The following is a 19001-nucleotide window of genomic DNA, read 5'->3' as shown; positions in this document are numbered from 1 at the left end:
AAAACCCGAGTAACCCAACCCAACCCAACCCGTATGGTTTGATTCGTGTTTGGTGCCGTTCTACTCCTAATCATTCAAAACACCCCAAAACTTTCTTGGAGGCATCACAGTATCCCACAAAATCTTCTAAACTCTCTCAAACCATGATCACTAGGGTCGTCACTCACTACTATTTCAAAAGGACACCCTTCTTGGTTAGCTACAAAAGTAGTGAGGCTATCTTGGCAAAGTCTCGCATGAAACACAGGTAGTATCCTGCCAATCCCAAAAAACTACTTACCTCATCAACTCCATGAACACTATAGGGGCATTGGTTAATCTAAAAGACATGACCACAAATTTATAATGATGTTATCTCGTTTTGAATGTTGTCTTTGGCACATCACCCTCTATAGTCTTAATTTGATGGTAGCTTGACAAAAATCTATCTTGGAGAACATTATTATCAATACATCCTTGTTATTGACAAATAACACAGGCACACCCCAAAGGGACACGCTAGGGGGAATGAATCCCTTATCCAACAAGTCTTGTAAATGTACTTTGAGATCTTCCAATTCTACTCGTGTCGTGTGGTACAGGGTCTTGGAGATAAGGCTAGTACTCGATTCGAGCTTTATCTACAGTTCGAGAAAGGGGTACTCATGATAAACTTTCATAAACACATTTGACAACTCGTTCACCATTGAAATGATGTATGGAGACTTTTACTTCCCTCTTTGTGTCTACGACACTAGCCAATATGCCCTAGACTCCTTGCTAGATTAGCATCTCCACTTTGAACATAAAGACTACCTTGGGAGAGCTCCAGTACAAAGTGCCCTTAAATTTGAATTTGGTTTGTGATGGTGACGAAAACACTACTTTCTTTCTATGATAGTCTATACTCGAATTGTTCTTGGCTAACTAATCCATTTTGAATATTACATCAAACTCACTCATATAAACAACTATCATAGTTATATCTAGTGTCTACCTTGAATAGATCCTTAACCCCCTTCACTCTATTCCTCGCAATTAAGTCTACTCCTATAAAGGCTCTAACGGAAAAACTGTCCAATTGGCAAACGAAAAAATATATAAAGAAGGGGTAAACCCCAAATCAAACGAAGTTAGGGCAAGATGCCTCATAACAGACAAAGTGTTTGACACTGTTGTGTCGGAGTTTTCAACGTCTCTACTAGTGGAGACATACTCTCTTACTTGGGAGTGGGTTTGCATAGGCCTCCCCACCTGGGCGGCTTGGCTAATTAATTGAGTTCTCAATGCTTTTTCCTAGGCAATTCATGGCAATTCATCGTCTCTTGTGTTTCCTACTACCCTCATCACAGAGGGTTTTTTTTTTCTCCTTTGCCCCTTATCAGCTTGATTGCTGACCATGCCCGAGGTCCATGCGAGGTTTGTCTGCCCTATTGTTGTTGGCACACCGGTGGCTAATAGTGTGGTTCTGTTTGGTCATATCGCAGCTTCTGCCCTACTATGGTTGTCGGTGCTACTGGCCCTCAAAGTTCTCCCGCTATAGTTTTCTTCCTAGCCTTAACTGCTCTCAGAGCAACAACATAGGTGGTAGAGGCTATTACCTCAACCACACGACCGATCCTCTCATCCAAGCCTAAGGCAAACCTCTAAGTCATATTCATCTTTGTGCCAACCACTGGGGTGAATTGCTTCATTCTCATAAACTCTCTCCCATATTAGTGAAGGAGCGTTCATTCTGCAAGAGATGGGTGAATTCCCATTGTTTCTGAAGTCGGGCCACCTTTAGGTAATATTCTTTCCAAAATGCTTCCCCAAACTTAGACTAGGAGATCACACCTCCATCAAGACTAAAGATATCCTGAGTGGACTGCCACCATATTTCAGCGTCAACTTGCACATGAATGATACACACGACACTTTCTGGTCATTCAGGTAATTCATCAAACAGAATATCATCTCCATCGACAACATCCACAGTTGCACCATCGTCATATCCTCCGAGGTCCCATTAAAGATACAAGAGTTGCACCTCCTAAAATCTCAAAGGTACCTGCCCTCTTGTGTTGTTGGCTTACTGGTTGACCACTATGATCTGCATCATGGCCTTAAATGACTCGAACTCAGGGGGATTGTGAGGTCTAGTCGAGCTACAAGTGCTACCTCGTCATCTTATAAGGGGTCGTCCTCCTCTTCGGCCTTTTCCATGATTTGTAGGTGACATAATCTAGTTTATGTAAACTAGGGAAGATGTGAACTTTTAATTTTGTGTTCCATATTCTCTTTTAACATTTTTGTTATTTTTTAATAAATTAATTATGTTGGAGCTAAAATTGCTTTTTTATTTATTAATCCTTAATTATGTTTGGTCTAATCCTTTGATGAATTTTAAAAAAATATTAATTAGATAATTTTTTTTATTAAATACAAATTAATAATTTAGTAACTTATTATTATTATTACTGGTTATAATAGAATTTCTAACCTAAGAGACTCAATTATTCTATTTGGTAAAATACATCATTAATTACTTTCTATACTCAAAATGAATTTTTTTAAAATAAATTATTTTAGTTAAAACCTTATAAATCAACTTTTTAAAAAGAAAAATAAAAATCTATGGTTTAATTTTAAAATCTTTCAAATTTTCACATTGGAAATGACCAAAATACCCTCGCACAATTGTTGCCTATCGTCGACCACTATCAATAACATCTTTGACAATCATTGTCAGCAACGACCATCGTGGCTATGGATGCAAACAGTAATGACCATTTCTAACTATTAAAGGCCATCGTTAGCGACTAGTACCCACCACTGCACAACAACCTCGGTTATAAAAAAAAATATAACTAATAAGATGGATTATATATAATATATATATGATTATTATTTTTATTTTTAAATACACAATATTATTATTATTATTATTATTATTATTATTTCCTTGTTGAAATAAAAAGAAGAACGGCGGAAATGAAATGAAAATGTTCGTAGGCTTTCCCAATCACAGATCCCTCCAGCTTGGCTTCGTCTTCTAATCAGAGAGGGAGAGAGACTCGAAACCTCTGTTCTTCCAATTCTCTCTCTCTGTGTTGTCTACAGATTTGAGCTGATCCCGTTTCCCTTACGATGCCTTCCCGCAGAAGAACCCTCTTGAAGGTCATAATCCTTGGGGATAGCGGGTGAGCAAATCCCTCTTCTTCTCTCCTCTTTCTCTTTCTAATCTTTTAATATTCGGATTTCTTTTCAATACTCGTGGATCCACCCAGATCGTTACTTCCCGAGCTTTGGGAATTTTCTTTTGTGGATTCTTGAATTTGCTGCCATTTGATCTGGCCGGGATTCAAATGGGGTCTCAAGATTCTGTGTACTCCGATTTTGAATTGCTTCATGCTTTGAGTTTCTTGGATTTTTCTTGCTTCTTTTTATTGTTTACTTTTTGGAAAAAGGGCTTTTGTCTTGTTTGGTTGATAGTACTGGAAAAAATTCAAACTATTTGGCTGTTATTTGTAGGTTTTGATATGGGTTGCTGTATTCTGGTTTGTTTGAAGTCTAATCTATGATAACTTGGAACTTGGCTTTGAATTTGCAGGGTTGGGAAGACCTCTTTGATGAACCAGTATCCTGCTTGATCATTGAATTATAACTATGTTATAATGCAACATTTTCCATTCGAGTTTCTTTTTTTGTAATGATTCTCCTAGTTTATAGAGTATCAGTTTCTTGATTCTCCGTGTGGTTTTCTTTAGCTTTGAAAAACAGATATGTGAATAAGAAGTTTAGTAATCAATACAAGGCCACTATTGGAGCTGATTTCTTGACTAAAGAGGTGCAATTCGAAGATAGACTTTTCACTTTGCAGGTTCGTGGTGGGGAGGCTTTAATTTGCCCATGAATATGCTCTTTTTTATTGTTCTAATTTGGTGAATTCCCGTGAATTGATAGTAATCACAAAGTGCACAAAGGCACCTCAATCTAGTGTGTGTTCATATGGAAAATGGTATGAACTCGATTGATCCATCTGGGAAGATACCAATTTCTTGGATGACCTTTTGAAACGGATACCTGTGTTCTAATTGTTTATGATTAGCAAGAACATGGCTATGATGGCTGCATCCTTTCGTGTATTGGACTCGGTTTAACCTCTTAGTGATTAGATCCCATTTAGTAGCATTTCATTGCCATCTCCTGAGAGCTGTGGCATATAGGTTTAATGTAAACCCATGAAGCCAACAAGCAACAAAGAGACTCGATATGTCCCGTTAAATGTAATTTATTCCTTTATGCCTTACAGATATGGGATACAGCGGGCCAGGAACGGTTCCAAAGTCTCGGCGTTGCTTTTTACCGAGGTGCTGATTGCTGCGTTCTGGTGTATGATGTCAATTCAATGAAATCATTTGACAACCTTAACAACTGGCGGGAAGAATTCCTTATACAGGTTTTTTCATGTGTTTATGAATTATCTCGTTACCAGAAAGCCATTAGAAGAATTCAAATAAGTTGAACAGAAACCTGAACATCTTTTGACATTTTTGTAAAACCATCTGCAGGCGAGCCCTTCAGACCCCGAAAATTTTCCCTTTGTTGTTTTAGGAAATAAAGTTGACGTTGATGGTGGAAACAGTAGAGTTGTAAGTATTACCTAATTTTCTATACTGTATCATTTCCTCGTTCTATCTCCAGAAGATAGTGAAATGTTTTGTTTTTCTGAATATTTCAGGTTTCAGAGAAAAAGGCACGAGCTTGGTGCGCGTTGAAAGGAAATATTCCATACTTTGAAACGTCTGCCAAAGAAGGCATTAACGTAGAAGAAGCTTTCGAATGCATTGCGAAAAATGCCCTCAAGAGTGGGGAAGAGGAAGAGATGTAAGTTCATATGCCGAGCCATAATTTCTGAGAATCAAATATATAATTAACTCTCAGTCTCTCTGAATTCTATTCTTAGTTATTTAATGTACACGTACATAAAATACGAAGCTAAGTAACTGTTCGTTACATAATCATGAAATTCACCCAGGAATAACATCTCAATTTCCTTCTGTGTGCCAACAACTCGAGTTGATATAGGTGTTCGATGTTGAGGATTGTTGGGAGAGGAATCCCACATTGGCTAATTAAGGGGTCGATCATGGGTTTATAAGTAAAGAATACATTTCCATTGGTATGAGGCCTTTTGGGTAAAGTAAAAGCATACCATTGTGGAGGGTTGTGGTTTCTAACATGGTATCAGAGTCATGCCCTTAACTTAGCCATGTCAACAGAATCTTCAAATGTCGAAAAAAGAAGTTGTGAGACCCGAAGGTGTAGTCAAAAGTGACTCAAGTGTCAAATAAAGGGTGTACTTTGTTCAAGGGTTCCAGAGAAGGAGACGAGCCTCAATTAAGGGGAGGCTGTTCGAGGGCTTCACAGGCCTCAAGGGAGGCTCTATGGTGTACTTTGTTCAAGGGGAGGATTGTTGGAAGAGGAGTCCCACATCAGCTAATTAAAGGGTTGATTGTGAGTTTATAAGTAAGGAATACATCTCTATTAATATGAGGCCTTTTGGGTAAACAAAAAATAAAGCCATGAAAGCCTATGCTCAAAGTGGACAATATCATACCATTGTGGAGGGTCGTGGTTTCTAACGGTTCAATTGCAAAAACTCACCCAGTTTTTTGGTTCCAAGATTGGCATGTGCTTATTGCATGTCATAGATTGGCAGCATGTGGGCAGGATCCCAAATGCATCGTATAGCTTATAGCGAACTTAATGATGAGCTATAGTTTAGCTCTAGCAGTAGAATTAGTTTGTAATTTTGACCTGAGGCTGTGGATATGTAGAATCTAGTTCCTCCTAAATGGCTGCATTTCCTAATTGCTCTTCAAAATTCCCTAACTTCGTTGCTTTAAACTTTCTATCATCAATGCTTCATTGGTCCACCTTCTGGCTATTAACTTTCACTTTCACAAAACCTTTGTTGATTGATGGTTGCCATGTTATTGCAGATACTTGCCCGACACGATTGATGTTGCGACCAACAATCAGCCAAGATCATCTGGATGCGACTGCTGAGTTCGATATACCGAGTCTCTTCTTATTCCATTTCAGTCTCCAGTAAAGCAGAAGTCTTCTTTAAAGGTCTTACGGACTCGGGCTTTCTACGCGTTCCTATTTGTACATTTGGGTTTTGCATTCGAACGAGTCCCATCATTATCAGTTCACTTGTGTTTGGTCTATGAAAATTGTGTTTGCTGTCTTAGGTATATTCATTATCCGTCTGGTGATTGAATCTGTTGTGCCTGAGCCTCATTTGTTGATGACAATCAGTTGTTGCATAAGTTCATATAATTCTTCCTTCTCAGTCAGAGTTTTTGGGATTTTTTCTTTAAGAGAACTTGTGATTCTTGTTTCTATGATAGGATGATTCTGGTTCTTCTGTTCATGCTTTGGTTCATGCTCCAATATATTTCCAATCTGTGTAGTGGCAATTTAAAGTTATAAGAACTTATCGGAGGTATATACCCTCGACTAAAAGTTTAGATATTTGAATTTTCCACTCGAACATGAGAATATTCTTATGGCAACTTGAACTGTCAATAATCTAAAATTGATAACGAGCTCGTTAGCGAGCATAGCGATAGGCTGGTTAACATACCACAAGCCTAACAGATCTGGCAAGCTAAATTATACTCTTTCCTCCCAAATTCCAAAATCTACTAAAATACAACACAAACATCAAATGGGTTATACGATAAACTGAAGTGAGTTCTGCTGTATTACAATGGTTGCCATCTCTATCAGTAAGCTAATATTTGATTTACTTGGAACCAACAGAAGAAAGTGTGTCCTGATGATTTGCAGGTGAAAAATGAACTTACAGAAATTGTGGTACTGGTGTTGGTTGGTTGCATATTTCGGGTTAGGATTAGTAGCAGCTAGCTATACCCGTGGTCCAGAAGTTGGTGGCCTTTGGGGCGCCATGCCCATTGGAGGCTTTGGAACTGAGTTTGGGAAGTTCCTAGCCATTCTGTTTCCTGGCAACACCGGTGCCACACCTCGTGATGCCGAAGCAGGTAAGCCAAGTCGAGCAGCAATTATCTGCGCACGTTCCTGGAAAAGCCTTTGCTTTGACCTGTCCAGTTGCTCCCTGACTCTCATTGACACGTTGTCCATGTCGTTGAAGAATGCTAACTTGCTTTCCAACTTATGCAGCTGCCCAAAGAAGGGGTAATAATTTCATTAAAATGTAATAAAAATCGATCGAAACCAACTTTGATCGATATACCTGTTTCTCGATTAATATCATGGCAAGTTGACGAATTTGATCTTCTTCTTGATTAGCCAGAACTTTTGCCTTCACAGCTGCTGCTGCAAGCGTCGTAACTGCAGCACGCTTCAGCTTATCGACTTTTTCCTCTTTCTTACTTGTACATTTGGAATTTTCTTCTTCATTGTTCTTGCTTTGATTATCATCTGTTATGAACAAATAAACAGGCACGATAAATAACACAGGCAGTCAGTATATAAACCTAAAAGAACTATACAAACATTTTGAAACCTCAGAGAACTTCTGGCCGAACCTAGCAAATGAAAGAAGATTGATGATCTGCTCGTGTTATTCAATTTTATTTTGAATATAGTTAATTAATTAATTGATTTTGGTTGACCAAAATTAATTTACTTAATTATTTTTCAATTATAACAAATTAATCGATCATTTATAATCAATTAACTATTTCTTTGACTAATTTTGATGAGTACATTCATTATGAATGTATCATAATTAATCAATTAAAATTAAAAATAATAATATTCATATATTTATTCAATTAATTTTGTCGACAAAAATATATCAATTAATGAACTTATCTGCTAAAATCATATTCAATTATCCAATTAAAAGGATTTATTATTTTTAATAAATCAATTTTGGATTTAAAAAAGATTAGTTTTTAGTGATATTTTGAATTAATTTTTTTATTGTTTCATTAATTAATCTATTAAATTATATATAAGGTTATCTCCATTAGTTCCATAAAATAAATATAAACATAATTTGTACTCATAAATTCCAAATAACGTTATCATGCACAACTAAACACAATAATCTTTTATACCTAGCAATCTTATTTCCAAGCATATCAATGACAGATACCCGTTCATTCCAAGCATCTATAAAGTCTTAAACCAAACGACCTCTTAGAAGATATCACCAACACCAATACTTTTTGTACCACGTTCATTTTCTAGCTTCTTGGTCGTGTCATAGTAACAACTAATTCTTTTCGGGGATTTTCCCGTCCTTAGATATATATATATATATACACACACAAATGATGAGCACAGCAGATCGAACACAGTTTTCATCATAATATATTATACTAGAAAAAACAAAGGATGAGAAAAGCACAAGAAATTATACCATCTTGTTCACAAAGAACCAAACGTAATTCTGTGATCTTAAAGCATATGTTGCAGGACTCATCACCTTCAAATCATTCTCTACAACTCTTTCAAACATGTCTCCTAACCTTTAACACATCCAATTTAATACTCTCCCAACACTCTTCAGACAAGGTAATCAAGTCGAAACAAAACTAAACGCTACATGCTTAATCTCCGAAACTTATCTCTACTATGCATAGGCTGCCATTCTAACTCATCCACGAAAACCCTAAAAACTTGGAGAAGGAAAAAAAAAATTGCTTAAATAGTTGCTCCATCATATTATTAAAGCAAAGACAAAGTTGAGATACTATTAAAAAAAGTGTTACAGCCCCCTTTCTTCCCATGAAACTCTTGATTTCTAGTCCAACTTGTTTCCTCTTCTGCAAAACCAATCCAAATGAGCAAAGGGAGAAGGTGTCTCATTCCAACCAAGGGAGGTTACAAGAAGACCTTCCAATCTAAGTTAATGAAGATGGGTGGAGTAAAGGAACTTGGGATGGCTACTCCAATTGGAGGTCATGGACTTTGGCATAGGGTACTTTGAAGGATAAGAAATAAAGTGAATCTTCACTATGATTGGTTTTGTCGAATACAGTATGATTCCCCCAAGAAAATTACACTTTCTCCAAGAAGAAAGATACTGCCATCCGTTTTTACCACTAGAACAAGGATTTATCTCTCATGAAAAAAAGTGGATACATTTCTTGAAATAGTAGTACTAAACACTTTTTTCCAATGTATAAGTACCTTAATGCTGCACTTATAAGGATTGGCGTTTGTACTAATGTGCCTGAATTAAGTGGCACGTTAAAAGAACATGGCGCCAATCTAATCCCTCCAATTCAAAGGAGATGGAAGAACTAGACGAGAAAAGTTGATGAGAGTGGTTAAGTACTTCTGTATAATTTCTAAGAGAGATTCAACACAAATTCCATCGTTTCTGATCAATTTATATCCATTTTTCACACTTCCTTCCACTGAACTATTATGGAAAGATAAGAGTTAATTTCCTGGGTTTAAACCGTTTTCTTTGGAGGAAATATATGATTTTATTGATGAATGAAGTGTACAGAAGAAAGGATTAACCCAGCCACTATAGCGACTAAGGTAGTTGCAAAAAAACCCTCCAATTAGCGACTAAGGTAGAAAAACTACAATGAGAATAAAAATTCAGCTATTCCTTTCTTCCCAATGATTCCAAAAGAAGACTATTTGATAGATAACCAAAGAAGCTTATTCTCTAATGATTCCAAAAGGGTGTTCCAAGAGAAAGATGGCTAAGAGATCTTGGATGTTTCCCGTCACCATGAACCAATCAAAAGCAGCAAGCACAAACTCCCAGAAATTTCTTGCAAAGGTGCAATAGGCAAATAAAAGGCAGTGCCATTCTGTAGCCTTCATGCACATAACACAATTAAGTGATATTGCAAGATATTTATAGCAACCTTTTTTAAGTCAAGCAGTTGGGTTAATACCTCCATGTCTTAGCTCCCGTAAAAATAAAAATAAAAACTTCGATTTTCCTCGGGTAAAAACCTTTCCTGATTGCCTTGTACAGGGGATTTTTTGTGGAACCATTAAGGTTTAACCTTTTATCTGGGCAATTCTTCTCTGGTATGCAACCTCTCAAACTATTCTTTCAATTCAAGCCCCTCTTCTCTCAACACCTCGGAACCTTCACTTATAATTTTTATTTTCAACAAACTTTTCTCTTCTGTGTTGCCCATAGACTTGTTTATTCAGTTCCAGAGTTCAAGACCACTTCAGGTTTTTTCATTTAGGAATGTCCAAGCAAACCAGAGAACTCTTGCCAATTCATCTTGTGAGTAGTATAAAAGGGTAAGAGTTAATAGTCAAAGCCCATTTTGAACTCTTGCCTACTCTTCCATCCAAGCCTCTTGTCTAATTTGAAGGAAATAATCTTCCTATTGGCAGGTAGAAATTTATCCTACCTTTAATGAGCAAGATTTTCTCTAAGATTCGACCAAATAAATTGGCGTTAAGACATTGGACATCCCAAGTTCAGAGTTCCTAGCAAACTTAACAGAAGTCCTAAACTCCTTCTGCGGTTCTTGATGATCCTTTTTCTCAGAAACATACATCACAGTGCATGATAAAGTTCCTAAAAACAAATCAAAGTCAATATTGTTCAATAGGAAATAACTTGTATTTCCCCATCCCCTTGGAACGTGCAAGCTTTGGAAAGTCTTGAACAGTTTCTTAAAAAACTCAAAAATGTAACCTGCCTGGTGGGAGGTCCATAGACTACAAAATTAAAACTAGAGGAAAACTACAAAAGAAACACGCACCTGTTCCTTTATCAAGAACTGGATTTTGTTTAACTGGCTGTGGAGTTGCATTCTCTTCTGTGGGCAAAGAATCAGAGACCTTGCTTGCTCCCTGGTCAACCAAAGATTTAGATGTTTCAGTTTGTGCAGGTTCACTCTTATCTCGAGGATCAGATACCATAGCTACATCACTTGAGGCTACTTTCACTGAAGTGGCAGCAAAAAGTGGCTGAAGTTCATTCACGGAAGGTAAAGGATTTGGCACATCATCTATTTTTGAAGTATTGACAGAAGGAGATGGATCTTGTCTCTGAATCTCAGTTTTTTCAGCATACTGTAGATCTGAGATATGTATATCCTTTGATAACAACGTAGATTGTGATGGCTTTTCAAAAGAAGTTTCTTCTCCCAATTTTTCAAATGTATTTGTTGTCAATTTTGATTCCATATTTTCAGTTTCCTTAACAATGCCTGTTCTATCATCCTTGGGCACTTCTGGTTCTGTCAGTTCTTTCAATTTATTTGTTCCATCTGAACCATGATTAACCATTGGATCGTGTTCCTTAGTAGCATCTGAAGAATTTCTATTCTCCATTGTTGTTTCCTCTGTCACAGATTCTCCATTTTTGTAATCAATGTTAGTCGTTGATAAGGCTCTGTCATCTAAGACTGAAGTAGAATTGTCTTTCCTCTGTTTTTCACACTGTTCATTGACATTTTGCTGAGCTTCTGGTTCTGTCAGTTCTTTCAATTTATTTGTTCCATCTGAACCATGATTAACCATTGGATCGTGTTCTTTAGTAGCATCTGAAGAATTTCTATTCTCCATTGTTGTTTCCTCTGTCTCAGATTCTCCATTTTTGTAATCAATGTTAGTCGTTGATAAGGCTCTGTCATCTAAGACTGAAGTAGAATTGTCTTTCCTCTGTTTTTCACACTGTTCATTGACATTTTGCTGAGCTTCCACATTGACAACCCTGCAATAGTATCAGTTGTGATCAAAGAATAGAACTAAACTGAAACAAACATGTCAAGTCTCAACGTCAAGTACCTCTCTGAATTAGCTTGTGCCTTGTCATCTAGTGGATCTTCTAAAATAAAGCAGTGTCTTGTAGCCAGATCTAAACTGGGAGATTTCTGAGATATGCTTTTCAAAGAAAAATGAGCTGATGCACCGGCAACATCAGATCCAACTAAGCGTGCAAGGAATGCAGCCTGAAAAGGAAGTATTTAATAATTTAAACAACCAGCAATAAAATTTATGATTATAGGGAGTGCTAATTACTGATAAGAACAAAGAGTATAGGCTTAAGCATTTCTGCTCCATCTATAAATATGATAAACATGATAGTACCTAACTGAAGGTAATTCTGGGCAACAACAGAAGTCAATGAATGAGAACTTGCAACAAAGATAACTGTCAAAACTTGGTTCATGTAAACACATATCTCACAGAAAACTTCTAGAAGGCTAAAGCAGGTTCAAGCTAAACCAACGTTTTCTAGCTAGGATAGAAAATTATTTGAATTGAATATAAAAGAAGAAAAGGAAAAAGATAGCAAGAATCTAGAATCAACAAAGTTGACGTGCACCTCCAAGCAAAGTAGTAAGTTCATACAAAGTGAACGTCAAACTGCTCCTTTGCAGTGCAGACCTGGTGCATCTTATAGGCTAACAAGAATTAAAATGCCTGCCATGTCATCCAAAAGATTCATCACGTGAACAATCATCTTCTATTTTTGGGACTTGGAAAATTGAAGAAAATGCCAGAAACCAAGTTCAACAGACACAAGGAACCTACTTAGGTGATGACTTAAGTTTTTGGTTCACTGCACAATTATAAAAAGTGGTTATATTTTTAGATGCTTTTTAATGAAAAGCAAAAAACATCAACATCATTAGACTTAATCCTAAACTGATTCAGAGAAACAATGGAAACACCATATATTGATCCGACAAATGACAAATCTACTATAATTGATTTGAGATATACCAATGAATTAAAAATTATCAAGATCGATCAAATAAAATGAGGAAGACTACCTATTTCATTAGTTCTTATACTCTAAATTTCAACTTACCAGTGCCATGACAGGGTTCCCTACACCAGAAAATGAAAGTGGGTGCTGATCAGATGTTAATACATAACCAATGGCTTCAAATGCCTCCCTCAAAGCATTCAAGGCAATGTCTTCAGAAACCTTCTGACCACCATCTTCTGATTTCGAGTTGTCTAAAGCAGCTTTTACTTCAACATCCTTTGATTTTGAATTATCCTGCCCCACTTTTACCTCAACTGTATCTTCCTTGCTGGCATTTTCTACATTTGAGGCCTCTTTTCTAGTAGTCTTGTTATCCATCGATTCAGTGATATCCATGGGAACTGACGAATCATTTTCATTTGATGGTGGAACAACAGTTTCTTTTGCACCGACTTCATCATTGTTCTCAGATTCAAGAAAGCTATCTTCAATTGGCATTTGAATGAAGTGCAATATACATTGGGCTTTTGTTTTGGTGGCCACATGTTCTGCAATCTCATTCCAGTTTTCCTTATAAAGCTCTAAAGCCTCAAGGAGGAGGAGAGTTTCCTGATCTGTCCACTTACCTCCACTAGCACCAGGAACCTCAGCAGACTCCATGAGAATAAAATCTGATGAAGACATATCAGAATCAAATTTCCCATTGTTAAAGCACTCCGAACATAAATCAAAATCTGCCTGTCAAAGATGAATACTATTAGTTGATATGTAAATGATACATAACATTTGACTGGCGAGACAACTCATGAAATTTAGATGTCATGATTATGCATCCATGCGATTCCTGAAATACGAATTTGATATTCCAACAATAAACTGTTTAAGGAAGGAGTTTTGAATTGAAAACCAACCTGCTTCTGGCAGTGGTACCGTTTCCGAGAGCAATCACCAGAGCACGAGTTACAGTGGTACTCAACAGATGGACCCTCAGGCCTCACCATCTCTTCAGAAATTGCAGATTCTCGAAGCAATCTTGGTGGAGCGGTGGTAACATTAGTCTTTGGAACAACAGATGGAGAGGATTCTAATGTTTCAAAGTGAAACAACTTCTCAACCAAAGAGTCCTTTTGATTTTCATCATCAACATCACTTGTTGAAGTTGAATCTGCAGATAGGAAAGGGTGAAAATTAATCAAACCCCAATGGTCTAGAAACTCCATCACCTCCTGTCTAGCCTCTAGTTCTCCGATTTCCATCTCTGATACATCTTTTGACTCAATCTGCGTACTAGGATTTGCATGGAATTTTTTCATAATCCAATTACGTATCTCAATATAAATATCAGGGCTTCGAGTGCCAGAGTTTCCACTGAAAAAAGAAGGCATCGAGCGTTCCTCAATCGGGTGGACTTTTGTCCATGAAAACCAACCTGAAAACAAAGACCAAATCAATAATCAATGAACTAGTGGATATCTCTTTACTAATGAAAGAAAGCCTTGGATTAAGCTTGTTCTAGGGGCTAGAAAGGTAGAAAGGAAATTTTTGTCAAGAAGAAGAATTAAGCTTATTGCATGGCTGGTTATTCTGAGTCAAATCAATCTCAATACATATTTTAGATAATTAAGAAGCTTTAAGAAACAAACCATGAACAAGAAATAGAAAGGCAAAAAAAGGGAAACAAAAAATACTGGTTGAGACTCCCTCTCGATGCCCATGAAAAACATCTGTCTACGTACTTGTCCAATCCAAGATAACAGGCATCATTCAAATAATTTCACATATCATAAGATTATCTACAGGGTAATTATATTCTCAATCTGAAACTCTCGACCTCTCGACCTCCGCACAAATAAATTAATGAAAACTAATGGACCATTAAAGAAGAGTTGTACTGCAGTGCAGCTCTAATTTTACGCTACCACCGATGCAAAAATGACTAATTCACGACCAATAAATTTACAAGGTTGAAAGCTTACATCTAGAGGTTCATGCAAAAATGCATTGGAGGCCTAAACCCAATACGCCTTTGAGTTTCAAAATAAAATCACAGATTAAAAAATTTAATAACCTGAATTTTCTCCTCTTTTTGACAGAGTTTTTTTCTACGAAATGAGAACTGGAACAAAGCCAACACAAATGAGCTAGAAGTTAAGAAAGGGGCCTAATTTCCAGTTGTTCAAACCATCCTTCTTCACAATTGATTCGGATAATAAGAACTTTCAGAGAGCTTAAATTTTTCTCATGTTCTTGCATTCAATCACAGTTTCAGAAAGGCAGAAGGAGCTCAAGATGTAACTATTATTTCTTCCACCACGTTCTTATATATACCTTTCTTTAAACTACCCTCGATTTGCTAATAAATGTTTACAAAATTAAAGTGAAAAAATGTGCACTGAACTTGATTGAAACAGATACACGAAGCCTAATGTAGAGTTAGATATGCATTACTGAGATATGAATTCCTAATCACAACAAAGAAAAGTGGGGAGCTCTCCTTCATCAAGCCCCTCAAAATTTTCTCCTATTACTCCATTTTCTCAACAGGAAAGTCATCTCCATAAGCCTCTAAAATAATTGGCACAAACCAGGATTTTGCATGTGTGTAAACCAAACTCACCGCAATGATTCGGAACGACGTGAGCATTCATACCCCGAGATTTAATAGATTCGAAATCAGCTACGAAAGACGCTTCCAAATTCGCCAATCTACTCGCCTTGTTCAATTCCTCCGCCGCGGCGACCAGTGTGTCTCCACGCTGAACTTCGGAATGAAGAAAAGATCCCTCCACCTTAACTGATCCCGCGGCGGAGATACCTTCAGCCGCATTACCCGATGCTGTTCCAGCGCCATTGTTAGGGCCAAGTCGAGCTCTAGTGAAGGGACCGTTGTGATTTGGAGGATGCAAAAGAGCAAATTTGTCCCGAGTAACGCGTTTCGAAGGAGCGGATGAGGAGTTAGAGCCACCGAGAGCGCTGACCTTTCGCTTCTGAGCTCCAGCTCGACGGCGAGACGAAGGCGGCTCCGATGAAGGCGAATCCGTGGTGTTCGCCGGTAAATTTCCGGCGTCTCGGCGCTTCTCCTCCATTTCAGTACTTGCTTGGAGGTTCCTGGATTCAGTGGTAGATGATGATGGCAGTGTTTGCTTTTGAGAACTCCATTGTTGCTGATTATACTGTTATTGGATGACCCAGAATTCATGCTCCCATGATGCATTTAACTTGAGAATTCCAACTTTTAGCTTCCAAAAAAGGGAAAATGAAATCCAATTTTTACAAAACCTTATTACTTTTCTTTAAACATTTTTTCATTTTGCTTTTGTTTTCTCTATAAATAATCTTCCTACATGAGGTGTTACAAGAAACGTCCCATAGATTATAATCTACTCTATTGTTTTACTGGTTTGTTACCATAAATCAACTATAATTTCTTGGTTTGTTACCAAATTTATGATTTCTGGTTCATTACCAAATCTATGATTTCATGTTTGTTACAATGTATTCCTCATTATACACTCCATAAATACACGAGGTCGTAATCCATATAGGTCTCAGTGCCATTCTTCGTATAAATATATGAGGTCGTGTCCCATATAGGTTACAGTGTCATTCTTCGTATAAATACATGAGGTCGTGAGCCATATAGGTCACAGTGTCATTTTTCGAACGTTTCCTTGTGTGTCACCTAGTTCTCCAAGATGCTGTTGTTCACATGCTTCTTAGAAAAAAAAATTGGAGGTCATCCAACATAAGTTTGCTGCAATAAGTAAGTTTAAAGTTTTAATGATTGAGTCACTAAAATGAATGCACATTTTGTTTGTATAGATAGTAACTTTCAACTCTTTTTAAACTTTTCTTAATCATCGTACTTTTAGTATCGTTTTCGTTCGAATATGGTCTCGATTCATTCATACTTCTCCTTTAATCGAGTGACACATATTTCTTTCCTTATCGGTCCATTTCCTCATCCAAAATTTATCAAAATTTAAACGCAAGTTAATTATCAACTAGTATTGTTTAAACGTTAAGCACTAAAAAGGAGTGTAGTTGAAAAATATTGGTGAAAAGACTAAATTAAAATATTTAAATGATCGAGACTAAAATGATATATTCAGATTAAAAAGAAAAGAAAAATCACCCGGTTCTAAAGTCTTGAAGAACTTAAGTGAGTGAGGCATAAGTGTTAGATGCATCAGCTAAAATAAGGACATGATCTCCATTTGTCAATTGGACAATATAGGTTATGCAACAAATATTAGAAAAGAGCTCGTGGAAGATCGTAAAGGATGCTATGTAGTAGAACGTGACACAAAATCTGAAACCTCATACACCACTTTAAAGTGTATAAACATGGTTGCTATTGTTAAGAGTTCTTCCAGATCAAGTCTATGACACAATAGATTTGGACATATGAACCTTAAAAGAAGGAAGATGTTTGCTGCGAAAGAAGTTTTAGAAAGTTTGAAATCTGATGATATGGATTTTTGTGAGAGTTGCATTATGGGCAAGTAGAAACGAGTTAGCTTCATAAAGGTTATTAGAGCACCAAACAAAGTACGGTTTGAAATGATCCATACAGACATTTAGGGATCATCTTCAGTTCTATCATTTGGTGGATTTAAGTTCTATGTCACCTTCATGCTTTCCGCATAAAGGTATGAGTTTATTTTATGAAACACAAAGTCAGATGTGTTTGCCATCTTCAAGAAGTGGAAAGTTGAAGACGTACTATTGCATTTTTCTGTTACTCTACATACTTGAAGCTAGCATTTTCTTTCTCCTGTTGTTTTGGTTCATCTAAATTGAGTATGTGAGTTGCTGTGCAATCATAAGAGTCTTAAAATTCCTAGGGCATGCTGGTTTTTATAGGCGTAGACTCTTGAATAGTACCGAAGTGATTGTGTGAGTTATCGGAGAAGGAATGCAAGTCCATTTTAAGGTCAAAGTATTTACTAATCACGCGATGATTAAGGATGCCAAAAATCTCGACTAATTAGATGAATTTTCTTGCTACAAGAGTTTGATATAGAGGTGAATGATCGTGTAAAGGCATAGAAAATCATATGTTGCATTTCAATAATGCGAAGTGTAACCAATGTGCCAAGCTGCCAAGCAAGTTACGAAATTGCTAACTCTAACACTCTGATAGAACCTATCTTGTGTTGGATCGGTATGGCAACTAGAGGGGTGAATAGGATTTCAATGTATTTAACATTAATTTTTCTAATTATGAAACTTTTTACCAATGAGTAGAAGATGATAATTACTAGAACAAAACAGTTAAGTCAAAACAATAATCAACTAGAACATACAATAAATTACAATAATAATTTTGAAATTAAATAGGAAAGTGTTAGAAAATAGAAAATCTTAGTTTTATAGTGGTTCGGTCAAACTCGACCTATTCCACTCATCAAGGGCCTCTTGGGAATTTGAATAAGAACTTTCTCAACTCTTTCGACGGATCAGAGCCCAACTACTACACCGCTCATTTTACGAGTTTAAGAGCAAACTCAATCATTTCCATGACGCAAAATCAAACAAGTATTTGAATTTGATAGGAACATTCCACAACTCTCTAAAATAGTGATTTACAATTTGGAGCATTCACAACTAAAAAAACAAAACTGGAAGCTTGTAAAGAACAATAATGGAGACTTTAGAAAATGGAAGAGGAAGAATTATGGAAGTTGTGTATTGAAAATGTGGAGAGTAGATGAGTTTAAATAGAGAAAAAAATTAGCAAAATGTGAAATTAATATTGACCATTGGATTGTATTAAAAGAGAAAGGGAGGATGGAGATTAAAAGTAAATAATAAAAAAAATTTCTAAATTTATTTTTATTATTTTTTTAAAAAAATAATAAAAGTTACTCACAAATGATTCAAATTTTATTATAAATATAATAATATAATAATAATAAAAAATAACAAGAATAACGGTTAAATTAAAATTTTAAAATTTATTATAAATATAATAATATAATAATAATAAAAATTATGTGAGTAACCACCAAAATTTTAAAATAAAATTATATAATATAGTAATAATAAAAATTATTTGGGTAAGATTAGATTCAAATTTATATTTTTATAATTTTGAAATATAATAGGAAGAAAAAACTCCACAATTATAAGTGTCATATTTTGATTGGTCATCATTTTGATTTAACTGTCACATCATCACGTCGGGTATGTTGTCTCGACTTCGTAATTTATTCGTTTTAGTTTTGATTTTAGTGATTGAAAAGTCGTTGAAATCGTCATTCCCAACCTTATACTGTGACCGTTCAAAATACTGAAAATTGTTAATAATTAAAAGTAG

General features: G+C 36.2%; 2 protein-coding genes across 2 annotated transcripts; one reads left to right on the top strand and one right to left on the bottom strand.

Moving 5' to 3' along the window:
• Positions 1-2951: 2951 nt before the first annotated feature.
• On the top strand, positions 2952-6403 carry LOC111470179 (ras-related protein Rab7-like). The gene is made up of 7 exons (XM_023115706.1): positions 2952-3161; positions 3572-3598; positions 3742-3841; positions 4274-4420; positions 4533-4613; positions 4703-4848; positions 5967-6403. Exons 1-7 carry the CDS (start codon positions 3109-3111, stop codon positions 6031-6033), a joined length of 621 nt encoding a protein of 206 aa, XP_022971474.1. The 5' UTR covers positions 2952-3108; the 3' UTR covers positions 6034-6403.
• Positions 6404-6633: 230 nt separating this feature from the next.
• Positions 6634-15911, bottom strand: LOC111469426 (SWI/SNF complex subunit SWI3D-like). Its single transcript, XM_023114686.1, has 7 exons — positions 15297-15911; positions 13591-14108; positions 12779-13417; positions 11749-11912; positions 10719-11674; positions 7247-7434; positions 6634-7173 (listed from the first exon to the last, which is right to left on the bottom strand). The coding sequence occupies exons 1-7, from the start codon at positions 15763-15765 to the stop codon at positions 6901-6903; spliced, it is 3207 nt and encodes a 1068-aa protein (XP_022970454.1). The 5' UTR covers positions 15766-15911; the 3' UTR covers positions 6634-6900.
• Between the last annotated feature and the right edge of the window lie 3090 nt (positions 15912-19001).

Source organism: Cucurbita maxima, unplaced genomic scaffold, assembly GCF_002738345.1.
Source record: "Cucurbita maxima cultivar Rimu unplaced genomic scaffold, Cmax_1.0 Cma_Scf00002, whole genome shotgun sequence".
Lineage (NCBI taxonomy): Eukaryota > Viridiplantae > Streptophyta > Magnoliopsida > Cucurbitales > Cucurbitaceae > Cucurbita > Cucurbita maxima.
The sequence above is the reverse complement of the archived record's forward strand: the minus strand, read 5'-3'. Positions and strand labels throughout refer to the sequence as shown.

Bases quoted from the DNA above. Each gene is read 5' to 3' on its own strand.
- LOC111470179 (XM_023115706.1), top strand. From the start codon at position 3,109: ATGCCTTCCCGCAGAAGAACCCTCTTGAAGGTCATAATCCTTGGGGAT. The intron at 3,162-3,571 runs GTGAGCAAATCC...TTGAATTTGCAG, and splicing joins ATAATCCTTGGGGATAGCGG to GGTTGGGAAGACCTCTTTGA. The intron at 3,842-4,273 runs GTTCGTGGTGGG...TATGCCTTACAG, and splicing joins ATAGACTTTTCACTTTGCAG to ATATGGGATACAGCGGGCCA.
- LOC111469426 (XM_023114686.1), bottom strand. From the start codon at position 15,765: ATGGAGGAGAAGCGCCGAGACGCCGGAAATTTACCGGCGAACACCACG. The intron at 13,418-13,590 runs GTTGGTTTTCAA...CATCTTTGACAG, and splicing joins GGTACCACTGCCAGAAGCAG to GCAGATTTTGATTTATGTTC. The intron at 7,435-10,718 runs GTGCGTGTTTCT...TGTTCATAACAG, and splicing joins AGTTCTTGATAAAGGAACAG to ATGATAATCAAAGCAAGAAC.